General features: G+C 46.4%; 1 protein-coding gene across 4 annotated transcripts in view; it reads right to left on the reverse strand.

Annotated features, from left to right (window-relative positions):
- Positions 1-27,617, reverse strand: part of MVB12B (multivesicular body subunit 12B) — a 194,437-nt gene that overhangs the window by 161,174 nt on the left and 5,646 nt on the right. For 3 of the 4 annotated variants that reach the window (XM_081236903.1, XM_081236905.1, XM_081236906.1), the window contains exon 2: positions 19,634-19,756. In XM_081236903.1, the coding sequence (XP_081093029.1) occupies positions 19,634-19,756 (123 nt within the window). Of the gene's footprint in view, positions 1-19,633; positions 19,757-27,617 lie in introns of those variants that run through there. The other variant, XM_081236904.1, reaches the window with a different exon arrangement.

Here is a 27,617-nt window from a genome sequence, read left to right on the forward strand (position 1 = left end):
ATTAAAAAAACACAAATGGGGGCTTCCCTGGTGGCGCAGTGGTTGAGAGTCCGCCTGCCGATGCAGGGGACACGGGTTCATGCCCCGGTCTGGGAAGATCCCACATGCCGCGGAGCGGCTGGGCCCGTGAGCCATGGCCGCTGAGCCTGCGCGTCCGGAGCCTGTGCTCCGCAACGGGAGAGGCCACAACAGTGAGAGGCCCGCATACCGCAAAAGAAAAAAAAAAAAAAAAAACCACAAATGGCCAATAAACATGAAAAGATGCTGAACCTCATTACTAGCAACAGAACTGCAAATTTACACCACAAGCTCCTAGTTTGGAAAAATAAAAATAAGAAGACTGATAATAAAGAATGATGGTAAGGATGAGGATAAACAGAACATTTTGTAAACCATTCACTGGGAGTTTATATAAACTGGTAACGCATTTTTGAAAAGTTACTGGTGGTAACTACTAAAATTTTAAATGTACATATCTTTTGATCCATCAGCACACACCCAGAGATGTATGTACAGGGATACTTATCACAGCACTGCTTTGCAAAGGCAAAAATAAAAAGTTTTCATTAGCAGAGCAGTGGTTAACAAGTTACTTACTATACAGTGGAAAACACCCAATAGAAAGAATGAGGTTGATATATTTGTCCAGACATGACATGGACAGATTTCCTATATATATTGTTTAGGAAAAGAGGGAAGTCAAAGAATATTATGTATAGCATTTGTACAAATAATAATAATCATAACAATAACATGCTAACAGCTACATAGCTCAAGCTAATGCCAGTCACTGTTGTAGGCACTTTATGAACATTATTAGCTCATTTAATCCTCACCACAATTCTCTGGGGAAAGTTCTGTTATTAATCCCCACTTTAGAGATGAGAACTCAGGCTCTAAGAGGTAGAGTACGCTGACAAAGGTCACAGAGCAATAAGTGGCGGAGCCAAGATCTGAACCCAGGTTGGAGGGTTAGAGAGTCTATGCTTTTGACCACAACTATACAGCCTCTCTCTATATATTAGACATTTGCAAATTCATAGAAAAAGGATTGGAAGGATATAGACCAAACTGTTAACAATAGTTACTTGTTATTAAGACAAAACAATACTTTACAAATAGCTAGTTAATTAATGGAACTGGTTGCTAGATCCCCTGGATGTCTGCCTATTCAAGAACCAAAGCAGATACTTCCTCCTAGCCTCACGTCCCTTTTCTGGAGACATCTCACGGACTCTCCCTTTTAGCGATCTTGATTTTTCAATAATATAGCTCAACACTCACAGTTCTCAACTTCAGTCACATCCCCTCTTCCCGATACACATCATCCTCACACAAACAGCCTCTTAATACTGTAAACGTGGACCACAAAATTTGAGAAAGGTGGCCCTGAGCATTTCAAGTCTCATAGGCATTAAGGAATAACTAGCTTGTATTTTACAAGCGCACAGTACCGTATTTCCTGCCTACATACGTAATAGGGCTGGAACATAAATGTTTTGGAAAGATTTCTGACAGGTTTAGAAACAAACAGATTATCTAGTTAACCCTGAATTAACATAAAATTAAAGCGAGCCAGGACTTCTGCTTCCAGGAATATGGAGTAGATATACGTTTCCCTATTCCTCCTAAGTACAACTGAAAACACTGGACATTATATGAAACAAACATAAGTGGACTCTGAAAAGGTGAGAGAAGGAGGTAAGCAGCTAGGGACCTTGGGACCCAAGGAACAACACAGTGGCGAGTTCCTGGATTTCTTTCTGCCTGACATATCCCTGGCTTGGAGCTAGAGAAGCCAGCAACCCAGAAACAGCAACAGACAGACCAAAACAAGCCCCCCGCAAAAGCCTGCTTTCTCTAGCCAAAGGAAAATCCTAGCAAGACAGAAACTTTTAGACAGTAACAAATCTACTCCAGCCAAACACCACATAAAATACGGTGCCCACCCCCTGACCCATGCTAGCAAAAGCAGGGTAGGGAGCCCAGCCTTCCACCCTCTCTGGGCTGTAACAAGACATCCCAACACCTCAAGATGGTGCCAGGGAAGGCCAAGTAGGGAGCCAGGACTTTCAACCCCACCAGGGAGTAATGAGGCACCCCTCCCTGTGGTGGGGTGATGTTGAAGAGGCCTGGTGGGGAGTCAGGACTTTCACCATAATATCTACCAAGGCCACCTCCCCAACCCTGTGATGCCAGTGGAGGCCACAAGGGGAGCTGTAATGAGGTACTCCTACCAGGAAGGTTTAAGTGAGACCTAGTAGGGAGTTAGAGCTCCCACCTCCATCCAGCAGTAACAAGGAGCCCCACCTCCTTAGGTGTCATCAAGTGGGGAAACTGGACTACTACTCCTAGCTGGCAGGAATCAGAGCAGTATCAAAAGAAGCTAGCTAAAATAGAAAGTTTAAATAAAATCCAGGTTCATGGGCTTCCCTGGTGGCGCAGTGGTTGAGTTCGCCTGCCGATGCAGGGGACACGGGTTCGTGCCCGGGTCCAGGAGGATCCCATGTGCCACGGAGCAGCTGGGCCCGTGAGCCATGGCCACTGGGCCTGCGCGTCCGGAGCCTGTGCTCCGCAACAGGAGAGACCACAGCAGTGAGAGGCCCGTGTACCACAGGAAAAAAAAAAAAAAAATCCAGGCTCATGTAGCATAATACTCCCAATTTCCAGTTTTCAATCAAAATTCACTCATCAAAGAAAATCACCAAGAAGGAGAAAGATCTCAAACTGAATAAAAATAAAAAATCAATATGTCAAAGTCAGGATGATAGAGATGTCAGAATTATCTGAAAAAAATTTTAAAGCAGCCATCATGAAAATGCTTCATGATCAATTACAAACATGCTTGAAGCAAATGAAAAAACAGAAAGTCTCAGCAAAGAAATAGAAAGGCTCGCAAATAAACAGAAAATAAAAGAAGAACCAAACTGAAATTTTAGAACTGAAAAATACAACAACTGAAATCAACCAAATGGATGGACTCAACAGCAGAATGGAAGACAGGGAAGAAAGAATCAGTGAACTGGGAGACAGAATAGAAATTACCTAGTATGAACAACAGAGAGAAAATAGACTGAACAAAAAATGAACAGAGCATCAGGGACCTGTGGGACTGTAACAAAAGATTTAACATTCCTGTCATCAGAGTTCCAGGAGAGGAGAAAGAGGGTTAAGCTGAAAAAGTATTTGAAATAATGGCTAAAAATTTCCTAAATTGCAACAGGCATAAATCCACAAAGTCAAGAAGGTAAGCAAACTGCAAACAGAATAAATCCAAATAAATCCACACCAAGACACATCATTGTCAAACTTCTGAAAAACTAGGACAAAGAAAAAATTTTAAAGATTTGAGAAAGAAATGACACTTTCCTTATAGGGGAAGAACAACTAGAATGGCTGCAGATTTCTCATTAGAAATCATAGTGGCCAGAAGGAAATGGCACACCATTTTTCAAGTGCTAAAAGAACTGTCAACCCAGAATCCTACGTCCAGTGAACTATCCTTCAGGAATGAACAAGAAATAAAGACACTCTCAGATAAAGAAAAACTAAGAGAATGTGTCACCAGCAGACACACTCTAAAATAAAGGCTGAAAGGGAGTTCTCTAAACAGAAAAGAAATGATAAAAGAAGGAACTTTGAAACACTGGGAAGGAAGAAAAAAAGCGGCAAGCAAAAATATAAGTAAATAAAATAGACTTTCCTCTCCTCTTGAATTTTTTAAATTATGTTTGATGGTAGAAGCAAAAATTACAACACTTTCTGATATGGTTCTGTATATATGTAGAGGAAATATTTAAGACAATTATATTTATAAATGAGGGAAGGTAAAAGAATATATAAGAGAGTAAGTGTTCTATACTTCACCTGAACTAGTAAAATGATGTTACCAGGAGATTATTATAAGACACACACATACACACAGACAGACACACACACAAACACACACACACAGTGTAATACCTAGAGCAACCTCTAAAAAAGCCATACAGAGATATACACTCAAAAACACTTAGAGAAGCTAAAAATGGAATTCTAACAAATGTTCAGGTAACTCACAGGAAGGCAGGAGGAAAAAACCCTAGAAAATAAAAAATAAAATGGCAGCTTTAAGCCCTAACATATCAATAATTACATTAAATACAAATGGTCTAAATATACCAACTAAAAGACAGAGATTGGCAGAGTAGATTTAAAAACATGATCTAACTATGTGCTGTCTACAAGAAAGTTATTTCAAATATAATTCTATAGGCAGGTTGAAAGTAAAAGTATGGAAAAAGATATTTCATGAAAACATTAACTAAAAGGAAGCAAGAATAGCTATATTGATATGAGACAAAATAGACTTCAGAGCTAAGAAAATTACCAGACAGAAAGGGACATTATATAATGATAAAATGGTCAATATACCAAAAAGACATAGCAACGCTACATGTGTATGCACCAAACAACAGTGCTGAAAAATATATGTGAAGCAAAAACTATTAGAACTGAAAGGAAAAAGGACAATTCCAAATTCACAGTTGGGACTTCCCTTTCTCAAAAATTAATAGAATAAGTGAACAGAAAATCCGCAAGGATACAGAGGAACACAACAGCACTACCAACCAAAAGGGTCTAATTGATATTTAAAGAAAATTCCACTCAGTAATAGCAGAATACACAGTCTTTTCAAGTAAACATGAATACATGCCAAAATACACCATTTCATGGGCTATGAAACAAACCTCAACAAATTTAAAAGAACTGAAATCATATAGAGTGTGTACTCCAATCACAATGGAATCAAACTAGAAATCAGTAACAGAAGGATTACAGTGAAATCTCTAAATGTCTGGAAACTAAACAACACAATTCTAAATAATCCGTGGGTCAAAGAAATGTAAGGAGAAATTTAAAAATACACTGGACAGAACGAAAACAAAAAGAAAAATAAAACATATGAAAATTTGTGGGACATAGCTAAAGCAGTGCTGAGAGGGAAATTTATAGCACTAAATGCATATATTAGAAATGAGGAAGACTCAAATCAATAATCTAAGCTCCTACCTCAAGAATCTAGAAAAAGAGAAAAATAAACTCAAAGCAGGCAGAAAGAAAGAAATAATAAAGATAAAAGTAGAAATCAATGAAATTGAAAACACAATAATACAGAAAAAATCAATGAAACAACATTTCTTAAAATGTTAATAAAATTGACAAAGTTTTAGGAAAACTGATAAAGAAAAAAGAGAGAAGACACAAATTATCAATATCAGAAACAGAGTATTACTATAGACTTTAACAGACATCACAAGGATAATAAAGAAATGCTACGAACAATTCTACACACATAAATTTGACAACTTAGTTGAAATGGATCAATTCCTTGAAAACCATAAACTATCAAAACTTACCCAACATGAAACAGATTATTTGAATAGCCCTATAACTACTAAGAAAATTGAATTCATCATTTTAAGACTTTCAAAAAATAAATCTCCAGGTCCAGACGATCTCACTAGAGAATTCTACCTAACGTTTATATCCTAGTTAACATTTTATTAACACCAACTCTACACAGTCTCTTCCAGAAAGTGGAAAAGGGAACACTTTTCAATTCATTTTATGAATCTAATATTACCAAACCAGATTAAAATGGTACAAAAAAAGGAAAACTACAGATCAATATCCCTCATGAATACAGACTCAAAAATTCTTAAAAATATATTAGCAAAGAAAATTCAGCAATATATAAAAAATAATTATACACCATGACCAAGTAGGACTTATTCAAGGGATGCAAGTCTGGTTCATTACTCAAAAATCAATGTAATTCACCATGTTAACAGGCTAAAGAAAAAAAAATCACATGATATATCAATCAATGCAGAAAAGGCATTTGATAAAATTCAATACCCATTCATAATAAAAATTCTTAGAAAAACAGAAACAGAAAGGAAATTTCTCAACTTGATAAAGAGCATCTACAAAGAAAACGGGCTTCCCTGGTGGCGCAGTGGTTGAGAGTCCACCTGCCGATGCAGGGGACACGGGTTCGTGCCCTGGTCCAGGAAGATCCCACATGCTGCAGAGCGGCTAGGCCCATGAGCCATGGCCGCTGAGCCTGCACATCTGGAGCCTGTGCTCTGCAACGGGAGAGGCCACAACAGTGAGAGGCCCATGTACCACAAAAAAAAAAAAAAAAAAAGAAACCTACAGCTAATGTTATACTGAATGGTGAAAGGTTGAATGCTTTCCCTCTATGATCAGGAATAAGGCAAGGATGTCTACTCTCACCACTCTTACGCAACACAGTGCTAGAAGTTCTAGCCATTACAATAAGGCAAGAAAGGGAAATAAAAGGCATACAGGCCTGAAAGGAAGAAAGTATGGCATGACAGTCTACATAGAAAATCCCAAGGAATATACACCAATAAGTGAGTTCAGCAAGGTCGCAAAATTCAGCAAAGATAAACATACAGAAGTGAGATCAGCAAAGATAAACATACAAAAAATCAGTCTTATTTCTATATATAATAGCAACAGACACACAGACATCAAAAGTAAAAATACAGGGCTTCCCTGGTGGCGCAGTGGTTAAGAATCCGCCTGCTAATGCAGGGGACATGAGTTTGAGCCCTGGTCCGGGAAGATCCCACATGCCGCAGAGCAACTAAGCCCGTGCACCACAACTACTGAGCCTGCGCTCTAGAGCCCGGGAGCCACAATTACTGAGCCTGTGTGACACAACTACTGAAGCCCATGTGCCTAGAGCCTTGCTCCGCAACAAGAGAAGTCACCGCAATGAGAAGTCTGCCCATCACAAGGAAGAGTAGCCCCCGCTCACCACAACTAGAGAAAGCCAGCGAGCAACAACAAAGAGCCAACACAGCCAAAAAAAAATTAATTAATTAAATAAAAATTTTTTAAATTAAAAATACAATTCCATTTACAATTGCTCAAAATAAAAAATAAAGCATTCGGGCTTAAAGCAACCAAAACACGTATAAAGCTTGTCGGCTGAAACATACAAAATGCTGCTGAAAGTAATCAAAGAAGTACTAAATAAATGGAGAGACATACTATGCTCATGAATCGGAAGACACAACATAATAAACATGGGAATTCTCCTCAAATTGATGTACAATTTTAACATTGTGATAATATGATTTATAATAAGGAATATATATTTGGTCTTTACCCACAGTTCCTGGCTCACAGCTCCCAAAACCCTTGGAATCTCCTGAAGGGTAAGAGCAATGGGAGCATCTTTTGTCATATTTGGTCTCTTGTCCTTAGTTCCTGAAATCACTTCAGAGCCATAAAAGTGAAATGGGTGTCTTGTTATTCATAACAAGCCCCTTTCCACCACAACTGGGTTTATGTTAATAAGGTGACTTCCGGAAAGCACCTAAGGATGGGGACTGGTTGCCAGGAGAACCAACCGTGAATAAAGGGTTGGAACTTTTAGTCCTACCCCTTGATTTCCAGGGAGGGGAGAGGGGCTAGAGGTTGACTCAATTTCCAATGGCCAATAATTTAATCAATCATACCCATGTAATGAAGCATCCATAAAAACCCCAAAGGATGAGGTTTGGAGAGCTTCCAGGTTGATGAACACATGAGATCTGGGGAGAGTGGCATGCTGGGAGAGACAGCATGGAAGCTCCTCACCCTTTCCATATACCTTGCTCTATAAATCTCTTCCATCTGGCTGTTCCTGAGTTATATCCTCTCATAATAAACCAAAGACCTAGTAAGTAAAATGTTCTCTGAGTTCTGTGAGCCACTCTAGCAAATTAACTGAACCTAAGGAGGGGGTCACTGGAACCCCTGAACTACAGCCAGTTGGTCAGACACACAGGTGACAACCTGGGCTGGTGATCAGTGTCTGAAGTTGGGAAGGGGCAGTCTTGTGGGACTGAGCCCTTAACCTATGGACTCTGACGCTATCTCCGGGTAGACAGTGTCATAACTGTTGAACTGTAGGACACCTACAGCTGGTGTCTGAGAACTGCTTGTTGTTGGTATAGGGAACCACCCCCATGTTGGTCCACAGTCCATTTATTTATTTGTTTATTTATGGCTGCATTGGGTCTTCGTTGCTGCGTGTGGGCTTTCTCTAGTTGTGGCAAACACGGGCTACTCTTTGTTGCAGTGTGTGGGCTTCTCATCGCGGTGGCTTCTCTTGTTGCAGAGCGCGGGCTCTAGGTACACGGGCTTCAGTAGTTGTGGCATGCGGGCTCAGTAGTTGTAGCACACGGGCTTAGTTGCTCCACGGCATGTGGGCTCTTCCCAGACCAGGGCTCAAACCCATGTCCCCTGCATTGGCAGGCGGATTCTTAACCACTGCACCACCAGGGAAGTCCCACAGTCCCTTTTAAACATTAATTCCCACCTAAATTCCAATAAGATTATTCTAAAATCTGGGCTTCCCTGGTGGCGCAGTGGTTGAGAGTCCGCCTGCCGATGCAGGGGACACGGGTTCGTGCCCCTGTCCCGGAAGATCCCACATGCCGCGCAGCGGCTGGGCCCGCGGGCCATGGCCGCGGAGCCTGTGTGTCCGGAGCCTGTGCTCCGCGGCGGGAGAGGCCACAGCGGTGAGAGGCCCGCGTACAGCAAAAAAAAAAAAAAAAAAAAAAAAATTTACATGGAAAGACAAAGGAACTTGAATAGCTAAAACAATTTCTTAAATGAAGAATAAAGTCGGAGGAATCATTTAATCCAATTTCAAAACTTATTGTAAAGCTACAACAATCAATACTGTGTGGTACTGGCAGAGGGCTAGACACAGAGAATAAAACTGAATAGAGAGTCACACATATATGCCCAACTGATTTTTTACAAAGGTTCAAAAGCAATTCAACTTTCAACAAATGGTACTGGAGCAGCTGTTCATGCATAGGGGGAAAAAATAACTCTGACCTAAATCCATACCTTGTACAAAAATTAAGTCAAGATGTATCACAGAGTTAAATGTGAAATGTAAAACTATAAAACTTGTAGGAAAAAAATAAGAGAAAATCTCCAGGATCTAGGGCTAAGCTAAGAATTCTTGGGCTAGGCTAAGAGTTCTTGGACTTGACACCAAAAACATGACTGATAAATAGAAAAACTGACAAATTGGACTTCATCAAAATTTAAAACTTCTGCTTTGCAAAGATCCTGCTAAGGTAAAAAGACAAGTACAGACTAGAAGAAAATGTTTCCAAACCACTTAACTAGCAAGACTCATATCTATAATATACAAAGAACTCTTAAAACTCAACAATCCGATTAGAAAATGAGCAAGACATGAAGCAACATTTCACCGAAGAAATAAAGATGGCAAATAAGCAGATGAAAAGATGTTCAATGTCATTAGCCACTAAAGGAATATAATTAAAGCCAAACGAGTTATTACTAAAACCCTAGCCGCATGGCTAAAACAAAAAACTGTTGACAATAACAGATGCTGGAAAAGATGCGGAATAACTGGTGGAAATGTAAAATGTTACCAGCCACACAGGATAGTAGTTTGGCATTTTCTTAAAAAACTAAATATGCAACTACCATATGACCGGCAATTGTACTCCTAGGCATTTATCCTGGAGGAATGAAAACTTATGTTAACACAAAACCTGTAAACGAGTATTTATAGCAGCTTTAATCATGATAGCTCCAAACTAGAAACAACCAAGATGTCCTTCAATGGGTAAATGGTTAAACAAATTGCAGTGCAGTAGTATCAATTAATACTAGTCAGCAATAAAAAGGAACAAACTATTGATACATGCAATAGATTCTCTAGATGAATCTCCAGAGAATTACGCTGAGTTTTTGAAAATGAAAAAACCAATTCCAAAAGATTACATGCTATATGATTCCATTCATATAACACTCCTGAAAAGACAAAATTATAGAAATGGAGAACAAATTAGTGGTTGTCAGTGGTTAAGGAGAAGGTTAGTTAATTCCTAGAGACAGAACACAATTTGCACACTTTTGATATGCAAACCAACCAATCCTGAGGCCATATGCCCACCTGCCCCCTTTCTCAGGCTCCTTCAGTCTGAAACACTATCCTCCTGCCCTAAATCACCCCAAGGCCAGGTATGTGACAACTAGAGGCCACCCTTATAGCCCAGAGCACGCCAAAATTATTAGGACAATCCTAAATCTGCTTACCCTTCCTTGCTCTGCCTTTCCTACAGAAACCACAATAAAGGCTCTTGCCCACAATTTCCCCTTGCTCCCTCTGCCTGCTGACCAACGCTGGTGCTTCCCCATGTGGCCCTGCATAGCACGGAAGCCCCCTCCTCTTGGACTGTGAAAACAAACCCTCTTTTCAATGGCAGTTTTCTCCTGATCTGTAGGCCTCACTACACCCAAACAAAAATAAAATCCCAGGTACATTTTTTTTTTTTTTTTTTTTTTGTGGTACGCAGGCCTCTCACTGTTGTGGCCTTTCCCGTTGCGGAGCACAGGCTCCGGACGTGCAGGCTCAGCGGCCATGGCTCACGGGCCCAGCCACTCCGCGTCATGTGGGATCTTCCCGGACCGGGGCACGAACCCGCGTCCCCTGCATCGGCAGGCGGACTCTCAACCACTGCGCCACCAGGAAAGCCCCCAGGTACATTTTAAAAGTGAAATGTTCTGTATCTTGACTTTATCCATGTCAATATCCTGGTTGTAATGCTGTACTAGAGTTTGTAAGATATTACCATTGGGGGGAAACGGGTACAAACAAGATCTCCTTATATATTATATCTTACAACTGCATGTGAATCTATGATTATCTGAAAATAAAAAGTTCAATTGAAAAAAATGGAAGATTAAAGCAAGTCCCTCCTCTTTCCCATTAATCCACTACTTGAGGTTTTTTGTCAGGAGCCTTTCTCATAATGAATGGGAGGCTTCAGCGAGCAGGAGGGAGTGCCAGAACACTACAGTGCTCCCCAAGTCCTCTCCCCTTTCCAAATGAACCAACCATGGAACAAGTCATTAGGGAGAGTAAAGTCTTTGGGTCAAAATCAAAATTCATAGTTGGTGGGGCAGAGACACTTAGAAGGAGGCAATTTAAAGCCATGATCTCAGAGTCATCCTGACAGCAGCAATGTTTGCCTCATGCACCCCTCCAGGAAGCCAGGCATGTGCATGTGTAAGTGGTCCATGTGCGTCCTGCCCAGCGTGGCTCCACTGCCCGAGGCCAGGGTTCTGCAGGGCACAGGGGAAGGTGCAGGGACAATGCTGTATCGAAGCTTGCTAATCCAGGCCACAGGAAACAAAGGCTCAAGGGCTGGTCATAAGACCATTTTCCGTGTTTTCAGTAAATCTCAGTTTCATGTATTTTCTCACAAAACAAAAGAGAGGAACACCTGGTGCCTTTTAGCAAAACTAGCTCTGGTTCTGAAAATAAACCAGCGGGTGAGTTGGGACTCGGTCTGCGGTCATTTCCGCCCTTGGGAGCAGGCCCTGGACAGCGAAGCCACATGGGGAGGGAGCCAGGGGCAGCGGGAAGAGGCTGCCACACCTGCTCCTGCATCTGCTTCATGGAACCAGAGCTTCAGGAGGGGCAGCTCTCCCATCCACCGGCCACAGGAGCAGGGTGGTCTTCCTGCCCGGCTCGGGCCTCCCACACAACTTCAGCTTTCTGGAGACTCATGTGACAGCTGTGATCAGACCGCACAGATGGTTACGTCCTACAACTCCCACTTGATATCTACCATATATTTTTAATAAGATATCATTCCCATCTTCACATACTTTTCATTGATTTTTTAAAAATTTCTTGAGTTCTATACAAAAATACCAACTTGCTTGAATCAGCTTCAGCATTTAGTGGATTATTTTTTTCTTTCTCCACTTTGGTAGGCAGGACCTCATGTGCGGGTTTAGAATTTTAAACTTATCCTTCTCTATGCCCCTAGACACAGCCCACAGGCCCAGAGGGGAGCTGATCACTCCTAGCACCCCCAAAGACCCTCTCATTTGGCAGTTCAAGCATTTGAAACTTGCAATTATTTAGGAAATCCCAAATATATAAACTATACAGGACCAGCAGGTTTTTTTTCCCATTTATTTATTTATTTTTGGCTGTGTTGGGTCTTCATTTCTGTGCGAGGGCTTTCTCTAGTTGCGGCGAGTGGGGGCCACTCTTCATCGCGGTGCCCGGGCCCCTCACTGTCGCGGCCTCTCGTTGCGGAACGCAGGCTCCAGACACGCAGGCTCAGTAGCTGTGGCTGACGGGCCCAGTTGCTCCGCGACATGTGGGATCTTCCCAGACCAGGGCTCGAACCTGTGTCCCCTGCATTGGCAGGCAGATTCTCAACCACTGCACCACCAGGGAAGCCCCAGGACCAGCAGTTTTTAAGAAATGTTTTGCTGTCTAATTAGTTTCAGAAATAAACAGGAGTGTTGAGAGAAACGAGGCTGGGGGAGAAGAAGCACAGAAGAAACGGCAAGTGGAGACTTAGGGGATGCCTGGTCCGTGCATGGCCCTCGGAGGCCCACTTGCTGGTCAGAGGCCACGACCAAGGCTGGCTTTCCAGCACGCAGCGCCGGCAAGGAACAAGAGCAACACAAACACAACTTCCTGGGCTTTTCCCTGACCAGGCTCTGGACTCCAAGTCCTCGGCCCCCTCAGGGGCCTGCTTCATCAGACAGCCCCTCTCTCTCCTATATCATCAACCCTCCTCACTGCTGGTTCCTTCCCATCAGCAACTAAACATACTCAACCCCTGCCTACCTTTAACAAAGGAAAAAAGACTCCTGATCCCATATCGTCCTCCAGCTGCCACCCTCCCTCCTTTAAAGGCCATCTGCACTCTCACCTCCCACTTCAGGTGGACCTTTCAAATCCACTCCAGTCTTGCTTCTGAGCCTACCACCAAGTTCACAAGCACCTTCTTGTTAGTGAACCCAAGAGTAAGCTTTCAGCCTCATTTTATTTACCCCTTAGTGAACTCTGACTATTATTGACCACCTCTTCTTGTAGAGATACTCATTTTCCTCCAGTTTCTTACTAATTTTCCATCTACCTCTCTGGATGCTCAGCCCCAGCCCTCTTTTGAGTGCCTCCTTCCCAACCATCCCTCATCACTGATGCTCCAGGGGACTCTGACGAGGAGTCTGATACGACAGGACCATCTCCATGACACTACGGTCTCTGCCCCATGTGATGATAACACTCAGGCATCTCCCCCAGACCTTCAGACACAGGGCCTCTCAACATCCCCACCCAGACGTCACACAAGCACCTCAAACTCAGTGTGTCCAAAACCGAACCAACGGTCCTCCTCCACCCTCAACCCACCTGGTTGTCTATGTTCCAATCTCAACAGAAAGCATCAACATCCACCCAGCTGCCCGGCAAGACGCCCTCGTGTCACTCTGGTCCTTCCCTTTCCTCACTTCTGCACCCATCTCCCAACATTCAACCCATTTCTCTTCTGTGAAAGAGTATGTATCCGGGTCCCCATGCCCCATGTTTCCATGTCCCTCAGATCGATCCACTGTTAACGGGTTAGGCTTCCACCCTCTCACTCGACCCCAATACAGAGCCTCCAAACTCAGCCCTTTGCCTCAGTACCTATGCCCTCCAATTATTTTCCTTCCTGTACACACCAAGGAAACTTTTAAAAACACAAACCTAAGAACCTTTTCCTTAAAGTCCTTTCGTGACGCCTACCACCCTCAGCGTGGCCAATGCCTTCGTGTAGCTGACAACATTCTGGGGTGATCCAGCCTCACCTACCCACCCTTCCTCATCTCTCGCCTTTCACCTGATGGAACCCCTCCCAGGACACTGGAATTCCCAGGGCCTTGCACAATAGTAGGTGGTCAACAAACATCTGTGAAGCCACTGCGTGAAACAATAAATGAACGCATAACATCAGAAAAAGCTTCACCAAGGAGTTTTCAAAGTGGGTTCTGAAAGATGAGGAAAATTTTATCCAAAAAGGGGGGGAGGACAGGAATTTTGAAAATATGGGAAAAGTGGGTTCAAGGCTTTGATGGTACAGAGTTGCTCCTTATTCTGAATATGAGAAAGTAAGAGGTTCAGTGAGGCGGGAGGAGAAGTGAGTAGAAGGAAGTGAGACAGGAAGACACGCTGAGAGCACGTGCGCCCAGTTAAAGGACTTGGATATCTGTCCTTTCTCGGTTTACCCAAGAGGAGGAAGCTCTTGGGGAGAAGATCCACGGCTACCACTGAAACAACATACCATCCAGGCCCTCGCCCCTAGAGGTCTGCCTGGCCCAGAGGAGGGCCAGTGACAGGAAGCTGGGCGCTGAGCCTGGGGTGGGGGAGGGGGGCAACTTGATCAATTCATCCTTCAGCCCCCAAATTTCACTTTACTGAACACTTGCTTGAGTGAGAACAGAAACTGACAAAATGTCACAACATTTCTAGAAGGCCCTGGCAATACTTAGCAAGTTTAAAATGTGAACACTCTGACCCCGTAATTCCAACCTATGAAATTATTCTATGGCACCACCAGGGTGACCACACCAAAATACATACACAAGGATGTTGTTTATCACGTTAAAAATGATAAATGGAAACAAACTCATGTCCTTCAATATGGGATTATTAGCCAAATTTTGGTACAGCCAGACAATAAAATAGGCATTATTAAGAGGATGTGATCTATTTCTATAGACTGATGTAGAGCTATGCCCACAATATATTTTTTTATTTTATGACAGTATAAATAGTACCATCCCATTTGTATTTTAAAAATATGTTTTTTAAAAAAAAACTCACAGGGCTTCCCTGGTGGCGCAGTGGTTGAGAGTCCGCCTGCCGATGCAGGGGACACGGGTTCGTGCCCCGGTCTGGGAAGATCCCACATGCCGCGGAGCGGCTGGGCCCGCGAGCCATGGCCGCGGAGCCTGTGTGTCCGGAGCCTGTGCTCCGCAACGGGAGAGGCCACAGCAGTGAGAGGCCCGCGTACAGCAAAAAAAAAAAAAAAAAAAAAAAAAAAAAAAAAAAAAACTCACAAACATAAGTCCCGGATTGTGACAACACGACATCCCCTGAGACTTTCTGCACTTTAAATCAGGAGAGGCCAAAAAATAACAGGAAAAGCTAGCACAGCACTTCCTGAGATAGACTTGTGGTGACCACGTGTACAGATTATTTGAGAATGACTTAACTTAGAGCAGTAGTTCTCAAAGTGTGACCTCTGAACCAGCAGCATCAACATCACCTGGCAACTGGTTAGAATGCAAACTCTCAGCCCCACCCCAGACCTACTGCAGCAGGAATCTGGGGCGTGGGGTCCCCCAGAGGAATGAGGCCCATGAAAGCTTGAGAATCCCCAACCTGGACATCTGGAAACAGTCCTTGAACTAGGGGATAATCTGCCACTTCAGAGTCACTGTGCCGAAAGACGCCTGTGTGTCAGGTGGGGTTTCTCAGGAAGGGAATGAAGGAGGTCTTAGATTGCAGTGAAGAAAAAGAAAAAAAAAGTCTCCTAGGGCTTCCCTGGTGGCGCATTGGTTGAGAGTCCGCCTGCCAATGCAGGGGACACGGGTTCGTGCCCCGGTCCGGGAGGATCCCACGTGCCGCGGAGCGGCTGGGCCCGTGAGCCATGGCCGCTGAGTCTGCGCGTCCGGAGCCTGTGCTCCACAACAGGAGAGGCCACAACAGTGAGAGGCCCGCATACCGCAAAACAAAACAAAACAAAACAACAACAACAACAACAAAAGTCTCCTAGGCTCTCTGAGGCCAAGACTCAATTTGGCAGGGCCCCTACACATGGCAATTGTAAACGCCGTTAGGTAGAATGAACGTAGCCAACAGCAAGGCAGAGGCCGGGCAGGGAGGGGTCGGAGGACGGACCTGGGCCTCAGCAGCAATATTCTCTGAGCCTCACTCTCTTGTTCCCATCATCCTCAGAGCTCCAGAAAAGTCTCATGAAAAGTAATTCTGGTCTCAGCTGTTCTGCGGGAAACCATGGAAGGTCACAGAACAAGGGAGTGGAAGGAAAAGCAGTGTCCATCCCCACTCAGGCCAGGAAGAGGGGAGCAGCCTTGCCAGGTTAGCGGGGGAGATGCACCCAGACAAGGGCGACCTCACAGATGTCACCAACAAAAATGGTGCAGTGTGGTGGCAGGGGAGAAGGCCAGAGCCGAAGGACCCCAAGCACACTTGAGCCGGTGCCCTGGGAAAGGCTCAGGAAAAGCTGGAGGAGAGACACTGGGCAGGCCTCAAGGTATGGAAAAAAGGGAGCAACTTCTAGAAGTTAAGCTGGAGAGGGTCGTGTTGTCACAATCCGGGACTTAGCAAGAAAAATGGGGAGATCTGGAAAGCTAGATCTGAAAGATGGAACAGTCTTTTAGGAGTTCCCTTCAAAGCACTTATCACAATTTTATCTTACATTTACTTGTATGATCATTTAATTGTCTTTCTGCCTATCTAGACTTTAAGCTTCATGAAGGCAGGAATGTGTTTTCATTCACCACTATACCCCCAGCTCCTAGACAGACAGCACATGGTAGGTACCCAAAAATATAGGTTGGACAAATAAACAACTTAAAATTAAAACACTCTGGAGTGTTTGATTATTCTTTCTCTGTATTGTTGACTTTTTGTTTTTGCCAAAAAAGTATATCATCATATGAAATTATGTCACCAAGAAGTATATTATCAAAGGAAGCTAGTTCCTTTTTGGAAAGAAAGAGTCATCTCACAAATACAGTGTTGTGGCTTTAGTCTGTGAGTTGTAAACACTCACTGAGAAAGGCAAGAGAATGCAGGTAAAAAGTATGATGTATTTCACTGGAAATACACAGAAATACACCCAACAGTGGTCATCGGTGATGTCCAGCTTGATGCCCTTAGACACGGCAACATCCCAGAGGGACCTGGTAATCAAAGGTTAATTTTGCGCAGAGGAGTTTTAGCATGAAGTGCTCCCACGGCATCACGATTCATTGAAAACTGCCCATCACATATGATAAAACAGCACGTGCCACCACGCATCTACAACACAGAGTCATCCTACCAGAGACTGTGGACACACGAGACCCACCCGCCCTCTGAGGGCAGGGAACCCCAGTCACTCCCAGATCTGAGAGCGTGGCTGAGGGGCAGAAAGTGCAGGCTATTTCAGAGGGGACTGCAGAAATAGGGACAATAAATTGAGAAGTTTAGCAAATAATCCCCAGCCCCCTAGCCTAGGTAGCTTCCCCTGACCTGCAGAGAAATTACAAAATTAAATTTTTATAAACAAACACTTGGCATCTTTTACTTCAAGCAGCAACAGGGCCTCTGCTCATTTTAAAGTGGTTGTACCATCGAGGGTCAGCAGCCCGTCTAGCGCCTAGCTCTCGGGGCTGCGTGTCACGGTACTTAACGTGCCCTGCGCACAGGGAGGGATTAATCCTCTGGCAGATGCGACAGAGAGAGGCCTGGCCACAGTCCGCAGCACAGCTTCCTCAGCCACCACACTTCTGTCTCAGCATCTCTCTGCAGCCCAGCCACCACCCAATGCCTCGCACTTCGGTTTGGATGTGGACCTCACACGACACTCCTCCGGATAAGAGGAATGGGGAGTGCCTCCCTGCCTGCCCACCCCGTGCCTTCCCTCATTCCCCTTGAACTCAGGGTCAGACCTCTGAGGAAGCAGGTGCTTATCTGGGAAGAGTCCAACGGTCAGTCCAAAGAGAGGACTCCCGTCCCCCTCCCTGAAAGGGCTTTCGGAGGGAGCTCGGACACTGCCTCGGCATGCAGGGGCTGGGTAATTGCCGGGCTGACCCTCTGGAGCCTCCTGCCCTGCTCACCTTTCATGATAATGCCTGGTACAGCCTCATCATGAAATGTGCTTATTAATCTAACTCATTTGACACTGCGCTCTTCTGCCCTGAGCTAGATGTTAGGAGAAAATGATAGGGATAGATTCTGCTCCTGTCAGACTTACCAAGACTTTCAGAAAACCAGACTATCAAAGGCCATCTGTCGCCCACTAGCCAAGCATTCACGGTGACCCCGAAGGTACAAGCAGAATGTTAAAGACACAGATCCGCAAGAGGGAACAGCGAGAAGACCTGGGTCACACCCCAGGCACCCCCCGCCCCCAGAGAGCCACCACGGAGCCAGTCCTCCCAGAGATGGCACGTACCAAGCCCCTGACCTGATTCACGCCTCACTGCTTCATATCTAATTCATCAAAAGACACTTGGGCTTCTCAAATCAGGAACATTTTTATTAGCTTCCCCAGGAGTTTTATGGCACAAAGCCATACCTAATGATTCTATTTTATGGCAAGTTATACATTCAAACAGTGCTCTGAAGTCAGGCAGCAGGTAAGACTCAAATCTTTGTCAAAAAAGATTCCCCCATTCTTTCACTTTTAAAATGTTTATAAGCTTTCAAACAGTTGGGAAAGTGATGTGGAGCATTTTACCAGGCTTCCCCTTCTCACACGGGGCCCGGCATGAGCTGACGCAAAATGCACCGCACCGTTCGCACGGGGAGCTGATTTTGCCTGCCCACCTCCTCCGCCTGGGGACATCTGGCCATGTCTGGACACGGTTTTGGTTGTCACGACTCGGGGGTGTGTGCTATTGGCATCTAGTAGGAAGAGGCCAGGGATGCTGCCCGACTACACACTATTTTCTGATCATCTGGCCCAAAATGTCAGTAGTGCCAAGGTTGAGAAACCCTGCCTTTGGGCTTCTTCTGGACTGGGCATGGCATCCCTCCCACCCCTGGGACATCAGACACCGATCTAATCACTGTGCCAGGTTTTCAATGCTGGCTGATGAGAGTTGTATTCTTTTATGTATTCTTGGTGCACATTTTCAATGAGCAAGAATAAAACGTCATCATAAACAAAATGAGGAAAGTGAAAATAAGAGCACCTTAGAAGCTCAGAACACATGACAACAGTCACTGTGAACTAAACCCTCCCAATAGTTCCTCTGCACTTTTTAAGCTTCACCCAAAACGGAATTTACCTACTGAAAAACCAAAATAAACAATTCCAGCCGCCGGTACTACTGAACACCACCACAGATGTCTGCTGAAAAGCAAAGCAAGTTCTCTGCTATACTGCGGTGATGTGGTCAGTGAGAGCCCTGGGCTTGGGAGGGGGTCTGGTCCTGATTCACCACTCCCAAGGGCTGGGGCTCCGTCACTTCCCTTCTCAGAGCTTGAGTTCTCCTGATCAGCACAGTGGGAAGAAAGCAACTTCCCCTCCCAGCCTCCAGGGAATCATGAGAGCCAAATGAGTTCATGGGTAGGAAACTGCTTTGTAAACCGTAAGGGGCTATATAAACATACGTCAACACGTTTATGACATTTATACATGTAGGACAATCTGTGACAGCAAACCAAGGGTCTTTCAGACTCGTGGATCCTTTTCATGAAATGTCACAGCTAGAAATGACTTTGGAAATCAACTAATCCAACCCTTTAATTTTACAGCATGTGAAGATGACCATTACAGAGGTCAAGTGACCCAGCTAAGGCCACGAAACAGCCCAGACGGGCTCAGGTCATCTACTCCCAAAGCAGGACGCTCCCCACGCCTTCCCATTGGTGACATCTTCCCTCCCTGTTTTAAGTTCCTAGAGAGAAGAAGCACATCTTACACACGGGGTTCAGAGGGCCTTGAACACAGGAGATAACTATTTGCCGAATCAGCGAATCTTGACTTACTACATCGTAGCCTGTCGGGGCTCGGTTCCGAGAAGCCACCACCCCCACTCCCGTGATGGGATCCATTGACGTCTCTGGCAAGGCTTCTGAAAGGTCTTTGACTTCAGGCATGGCGGATTGCTCCTGGTTCCGAAAAGGAAAAAGAAAGCGTACAATTCAAACGGAGCATTTAAAGTGAATGATGTAAAGTCTCGCACAGGCAGAACCAGTGTCTTGGGGTAAATATCCTGAACTAAGCTCCACGTACCTGGACTGGCTAAGGGAGCCCTGGACCCTTTCCTCAGATCAAGAACTCAAGTCATCTCCGGCCCCTGCTCTTCTCAAGTTAGCTTTGAACACTCTCCTGCCCAGCTGCCTGACTTCTGAACAGACACCACCAGCTTCTCTGAGGATAAATCAGACACGGCTAAATCTAACAGTACCTTCCGTCTCTCTCCCTCACAGTACCTCCCCGCAGAAGTGCAGCCTTCCAAATCCACAGCCTCTACCACATCCAAGGGTGGACTGTTCGTTCGGGTGGCAGAGCTTTGCAAACACACAGAAGAAAGTGCTCTGGGCATGGAGGCCAAGGCATGGCACTGGAGTCCAGGCTCCATGACTTACTAGCTGGTGACCGGGCAAGCAAGAGGTCAGGACACGGACAGTCGCAGAGCTGCTGTGAGAACTAAAGGAGTCACGTAAATCAAGGGTCTGGAGAGGTTCCCTGGCACATAGTAGGTGCTCAACAAAAAAGCAGATGAGACTGGAGGGTTTGGGATACAAAGGTTCAGTGTAACTGGCCAGAAACATGGTTGGTGCTGCTCCCAAGAGGACTGGCGGGTCCCTTTGTTGTGTTTAATCCCACAGGTCATGTGGGCACTTACTCAAAGTTAAACACTAACAATGACCATAATTCTTGTTGGGCACTTTGGGAGAAAGGGAGGGAAATGAAATTATTATTCTGCTGCTGATTGCCTCTTGATGTGACCAGAGGAGACAGGCAGAATATAGAGAACACTGGGTCTGGGCAGCTCGAGGGGCAGTGCACCAGAAAGCAAATAAAAAACCTGACACCTTATGTAAATGACGTTTAGTGCTTTTAAAAGGACAAGCTGTGAAAAAGAGCAAGTTAAATTCCACCTCCTTCTGCAGCAATTGAATTCCACTGGCTGTAGGTCTGCCAGATCTCTCAAGGCTGGTTACTGCTTCTAAAGTAAACCAAACGCCCTGCCTAACTAGGCAGGCAGGAGGAATATTCTTAGTTCTCAGCCTAGAATCAGAAACGGCAGAGGCTATTCAAAATGACTACAGCCTCCTGAATAGAAACAACCAGAATGCTGTATGCGAGTCACCGTGTAATCAGCGTCCCCTGGAACCCACGAAAGGCTCCAGAAACAGACTTGTCAGTGCAACGGAGCCAAGTCTTGGGTCAAGGCTAGAAAGTGCCTGGCAGCAGCCACACTCTCAGCTTCTGTTTATGACAAAAGCCAAACTAAGTTATGCTTTACTTCATTCTACTGAAAATAAGCTTCTAGAAGCACAGGGCAGGGGGGACAGGACACCAAACCACATCACTGCATCGTTTTCTATTTTCAAATTTCACTTACCAGGCAGCTTTATCTGCATAAAGAACAGGGCTTAATGCTTCCTGCGCACAGTAGGCACTAAATAAATATTTACTGACGGAATCCGCATGCATGCCCCCAATAAAGAAGCTTTAGAATTAAATATCTGCACCAGCCCAATCCAAAGCAAACACTGATCGTTCGGGCCTCACCTGGAGCACCAAAAACAAAAACAAAAACAAAAACAAAAAACAAACAAACAAAACAAAGCAAACACTGATCAAAAAGTACTTCACTTGGAAAACCCCATATTCCTGGTAACATGGAAATAACGTTGCTGCAGTTTGCAGAATATTGGTACCTGCTGTTGGTTACCAAAATGCTTTGCAATTAACAGTTCATTAATAGAATGTACAATTCTGCCAGTGCTAAAATATCATGCTGTGAATTTAATAAAGAACATCAGAGGTAAGTGTTGTTGTTTTTTTTTTAAGATAGTAGGGCTTCTACTATCTGAGAGGGAGAGAGGGGGGAAGTGAGCATGGGAATAAATAATAAACATTTTATTAGCTGAGAGATGCCCATCCTCGGGTCACCACATCCTCGGCCACGTACTGATGACAATGGCCCTCCTCCGCTCTGCAGCGTGAGCAAGGGCAGGGGGCTAACGCCGCTGCTCCCACAATGCACCGGGCAGCCCGGCACCAGGCCTCAAGATGGCTGCGGGCGGCCTCCCAGAGCAGACAAAGAAGCCGGCGGCCCGGGCCCGCGTGCCTGGTCACGGCCCGGCCTGCAGGCTGGGAGGATGCGGCAAGCAGGGCATTAGCACCGAGCATCTCGGATGCACGTCTCCCTCTTTCCTCCCCCTGCAGTGACCGTGCCCTGGGGATCCAGCAGCCTTTGTGAGATACAGACAAATGACTCCTCGCCACGCGGAGAGCTCCGCGGTGGAGGAAGCACCACCACCAGCAAAGGAAGCTTTTAATGAGAAACGCCCAAGATATCCACGGCACAGGCAATCACTCAAAGCAGCCTGCCCTGAATTACATATTTTCTGACTGCAAATTACTCTTAACAGCGTCTCTACCGTCACTTCAATTGACCTTCCTAACAAAAGGCCATTTATTAACTAGCTCTCAATGCTCCCCGGGCTGTGCGAAGCCTCCAGCCAGAAGGGATGGCACCACTGTGTCCGCGGCTGCCCGGGTCACAGGCCAGGCCTCTGCGAGGGGGAGAAGAGGCCATTAATGCCGGGCTGCAGAGCAGACCTGCCGCGGGGAGAGGAGCGGGGGGAGCAGGGTGTTTAAGGCCAACGTTAACCTGTCTTGCAAGATGCGATGCTGGGCTACAGCAGAAAACGCGAAGGCCTACTTGCAACAGCTGGTGTCATCCTCAGCACTCCCCGCCCAGCACCCACCTCTATCTCCAAATCCTAGCTGCACACAGAACACACTAACACACCTCCCCGCATCTGAACAGCACCCTGCAATTACCAAAAAGCTTTCTCGGGCTCCTTCTCAATCGATGCTCACACCAAACCTAGAAGGTGGCTGGGGCGTATTATCCCTATTTTAGAGGAGAAAAACGGAAGCCTGGAGTTCTCAGACACCACGAGCTGGCAGAGGGCAGAGCCCAACGGGACCTCTGGCTCTCCTTCCCCAGTCTGGTCTGCCTTCCATACACTGTGCAGAGAGAGACGGACTTCCCATCCGATATCCCATCACGAAAGCACTTTGCACACCAATTATATTTTAAAATGCCAACGCTCTTCTTTCTCTAGCTGTAGCCCAGTAACTGAAGCAAGGGGGAGAAAAGTACAGAAAGATAGAAGTAACATGGGATTAATTTTCCCCACACCTCAGTTTCAAGATTCAACATTTCCCTCATAAATAATTTACAACAATAAAAATGAGCTAAGGCCATGTTTGTGTGCGACGGAGGTAAATTTAGACCTAATGAGGGAGATCCGAGCCCTGCACAGGAGGGGACAGGTTGATGTAGAGCACGGTGTGAGTGTGATCCACGGCACACGGGGGCTCCATTACCAACTGGAAGTCACAGGGCCAACCGCCGGGGTGGAGGTGCGACTGGGGAAACTTCTACCATCCCAGCTGGGGCTGCCAGGAGGGCTTCCACAGAAAAAGTCAAAAGTTGATGCAGTATTTTAGAGGCCAAGATAACAGAGGTTGAGATTTCTGAGAACTACAGGACTGAGCCAACCTAAAGCTAAGTCGGTTCTCAGTAAACACCAGGTAAGGAATGAAGATGGCGGCAGCACCTGGGAGTCACATCTGCCCTCGGGCACGGAGAGAGTCCCTTGGCGACACTGACCTTGATCTAGTCCTCCTAGCTTGACCTCACAGGTTATTTGGTCCCTATCCCAACCTCTACCCCGAGTGTGCAGCCAGCCTCACTCAGATCACTGCCAAGGCTGAGGGCTACAGAGCCTCGCTCTGGACAGGCGTGCCCGTGTCTACCCCAAGAGGATTTCTCTGCAAGGTGGGGAGACAGAGAATGAGTGTGTGTGAGTGAGTGTGTGTGTGTGTGTGTGTGTGCGCTGTACATACTGGGACTAGAGGGACTGCATGGGGTCAGTTAGGGTGCGGTGTGATCTCCAGGCCAGCAGGATTTTTTCCATGCTGTGCTCAATGAGTTCTATCCAATAACACTGGGTAAGGGAACAGCTTCCTGCGTGAGCCTGCAATGCTGCAAACAGTGCCTGGGGGAGGCCCCAGCTCCCAGCACTCTGCAGCACCTCACCAGCGCTGTCATCCCAGGTTCACAGAGAAATGAACTTTAACTATAAAGCCCCTTCATACAGACAGCACACGGCTCCCTTGTAGCTGATCAAAGAACTACTACAACAGTGTGCTTAATCCCTGTAAGTCAGCAGTGCTGGGCTTAACTGATGCTGAACATTGTTTCAGAATCAAAGGCGTGCCTCCCGGCCCCAGTCTGGGAGAAAACTAAGCTACTGTATCACAGTTGAAAACTCAGGGGAACTTTGATATCATCTCTGTTTAATTTCCCCGGCCCTGTGAGCCTGGGGTTTATCTCGTTTTATCAGCTCCTGTACTGAAATCAAAATCCAACCTAGCAGAGCTCAGACCTCTCTCCACGGAGGCCCTTCCAGCAGCAGGGTGGGGTGCAGGCCGAGGAGTTTAAAGCACTTTGCGCGGGGGGGAGGCAACAACTGCCGGGGGCGGGCAGGGGGTGCCGCCTTCAAAGGAGGCGCAGCAGGGACCCCAGGCGAGGAAGGAAGGCCGACTCAGAAGCGGAGCCCCTGCTGCCCACCAGGGCTGAAGGCGGGACTCGCACACAACTTTTGAGGAGAGTAATTTCAAAGTATTGCGGGGGGGAGCAGGTTAAATTGGGCTACTGTAGTTGAAATGACAAAACCAGTGAGTTAATTAAGTCCCTACAGAAGGATGAACTTGTGATCAGATTGTTTGAAATCCAAAATCAAGGGCACAAAAGACAAACTGTCTGCCCACATCTAGCAGCTTGTGGGGCTGAGGAAAAGCAGTGGATAAATATTTCACTCCCTGTGGGAAACGGCCGAAGAGCAGGGCCTCCACTGAGAACGGCCGTCCCCCAGTAAAAGCTCCAGTGCTGGCCGTCGTGGGGCAGCTCTCTGCCTGTTTCCCAGCAGCAGCAGTGGTACCAGTGGGCTGCGGGGAGCCCATGCCCTCCTCTGTTGCTCCATAATTCCTGGCACCTTCCTGCTAACAAATCTTAAGCAGGGGACAGAGGACAGGGGAGGCCAGCCTTCACCAATGCACCCACAACACACACAAATACACAAACTGGGCCACCTCAGGCAGCCCTGGTGCAGAGCCCTACCTCCTAAGGAGACTGCAGGCTGAAGCCAGAGTCCCTGCGGCAACCAGGCAAATGGCCAGCCGGCTCTGGGGGCTGCCCATGGGGGACACAGGCTGAGAGGTGTCCACTACGGAACCTCAGGATAGCATCCTGGCGCCACCTGTACTTGGGCCTGGACCACTTATCTAGTGACCAGTCAGAAACCAAATCGTTCTGACAAATGCTGTTGAGTACGACCTGGTGGCAACAGGCCACAGGCTGCTAAAGGTACTGGGGAACTAAAGCAAATATTTTCCTAAGCTCCCCTAGATCACAAAGAACTTTCCAGCTAGGGAACTAACAACGGCAAGCACTTCCTTTTTCTCCAGTGAAGGTCTGTTAGTTCTAATAGGAGAATCGGGTGTACAGATGCATCCATTCCACCAGACCTCTGTTTAGACTGATATTAACCATTTGATTACCAAACAGATTTTCCATAAACTATGTGAGGCGGGCCTGCGGTTTGGGCTGCTGCAGCCCGTACAGTGCAGTGCTAGATCCTGGAGTTCTCTCTCCCCAGATAAACCAGGATCAAGTTCTACAGCACTGCCGTGGCCAAAGGCCTGCCCCCTACAGGCCTGAATGTGAAAAACCAGGGAGCCTGGTGCTGGGGAGGAGGGGGCGTTCTCCAGTACACTGTGAGCCCCACCGCAACCTGCAACTTGCTCACAATCACTGCAAATGAAGGTCGTCCTCACCCACTTCCATCAGGTCTAGTGTCATACTGTCCCCTGGAGAGAAGCAAGGAGGACACTGACAGAAGGCAGATGCCCTACAAATGAACCCAGGAGGTCCCAAGAGCAACATTCTCTTGATATTCGGTGACATAAAACGGTCACAGCCTTGGCTTGATGGCCACAGTGTCCAGAGGAAAAATGTCACCTCAACGCTGGGCAAATGGGCTCCCAGGCCAGAATCATCAGAACACCTGGCTTCAGGCCAGCAGACACCTCCCATCACCACCACCCGCTCTGTGACTTGCACATGGGTCTTCAGAGTTTCTTTGGTCATATAATCATTCTGTGTGCTGATGATTTCCAAATTACCTCCACGGCCCGGACTTTTCTCCTGAGACTCAGACGAGTGTATCTAGTACCCTGCTGGCTATTGTCACCCACGTGTCCCATTAATACCTCAAACCTGGCTGACCTTGCCATCCTCCCACCTGAAGCATCTCCCACGGTCCTGGTACCTAACAGGACCTGCTGCGTAACAGTCAGCCCACAAACGTTTACGGAGAGCCCTTGTGCTGAGCATGAAACAATGGTGAAGATGGAAACCCCAACATTCTGGATGAGGAGATCTCAGACTCTAGCACACATGAGGCATCTGAAGAATTCGTTAAAACAGAGTCTTAAACCCACTCCCAGAGATACCGATTCAACAGGTCTAGGATGGGGCCTAAGAAGCTGTATTTCTTTTCTTTTTTATAAATTTATTTTATTTTATTCATTTTTATTTTTGGCTGTGTTGGGTCTTCGTTGCTGTGCACAGGCTTTCTATAGTTGCAGTGAGTGGGGGGATACTCTTTGTTGCGGTGTGCAGTCTTTTCATTGTGGTGGCTTCTCTTGTTCCGGACCACAGGCTCTAGGCGCATGGGCTTCAGTAGTTGTGGCGCTCAGGCTCAGTAGTTGTGGCACACAGGCTTAGTTGCTCCACGGCATGTGGGATCTTCCTGGACCAGGGATCGAACCCGTGTCCCCTGCATTGGCAGGCGGATTCTTAACCACTGCACCACCAGGGAAGTCCCAGAAGCTGCATTTCTAACAAGATCCAGGTGATGCTGACACAGCAGATCCATAGTCCAAACTTTGACTACAAGGCAGTAGGTACTCATTAGATGTTTGATGAAGGAAGGAAGGGAGGGAGGGAGGAAGGAACCTGAAGGTCATCATCCATGGGGAACAGCCTCAGAGTAAGTCCCCCAGTCTTTCCCTCCCCAACACAGGTTGCCCAGGAGCACCCAGTTCCTCCCCTATGGCACCCATCCCACCATTCAAAATCTGGGTCCCATCTCCCATTCACCCCAAACCTTCCCCACTGCCCAGCCAGACAGGTGCTGTCACTAAGAATCCTGATGTTGTCCAAGGACATGGCCTTGGCACATACATGTGCACACGTGCACGCATGCACATACACACTTACACACAGTCTTGCCTCTCAGAAGGCTATAATACTTTCCCTAGCAGAACATCAGTTGTGCAAAGGTATATGTCCACCACAGTGCCTAGCCCACAATGAGAACTCAATAAATGGATTACGGATAGATGGATGGATGGACGGGAGGATGGATGAATGAAGTTCCTGTCCTCCTCTCAAAATCGCCAATGTTTCATCGGATTAAGGAGGGCATGTAAAGCAGCAGAGGCAATGGTGAGAGTGCCACGCTGGGGTCACTGATGCTCCATGCAGGACAAACACCACGATCCCAGGGCTGGGCCATCTGCCGAGGAAGGGAGGTGGGACTGTGGCACTCCAGGGGGTTCCAGAAGTGGGTGTGACTCAGCTGGAGCAGGCTGGATGAGGGCCTGGCAGGAGGCTGCACGACGACTCCCCTAAGGAGTCTGTAAAAACTACAG

This window comes from Mesoplodon bidens (assembly GCF_964165515.1).
Source record: "Mesoplodon bidens genome assembly, chromosome: 6".
Classification (NCBI taxonomy): Eukaryota; Metazoa; Chordata; class Mammalia; order Artiodactyla; family Ziphiidae; genus Mesoplodon; species Mesoplodon bidens.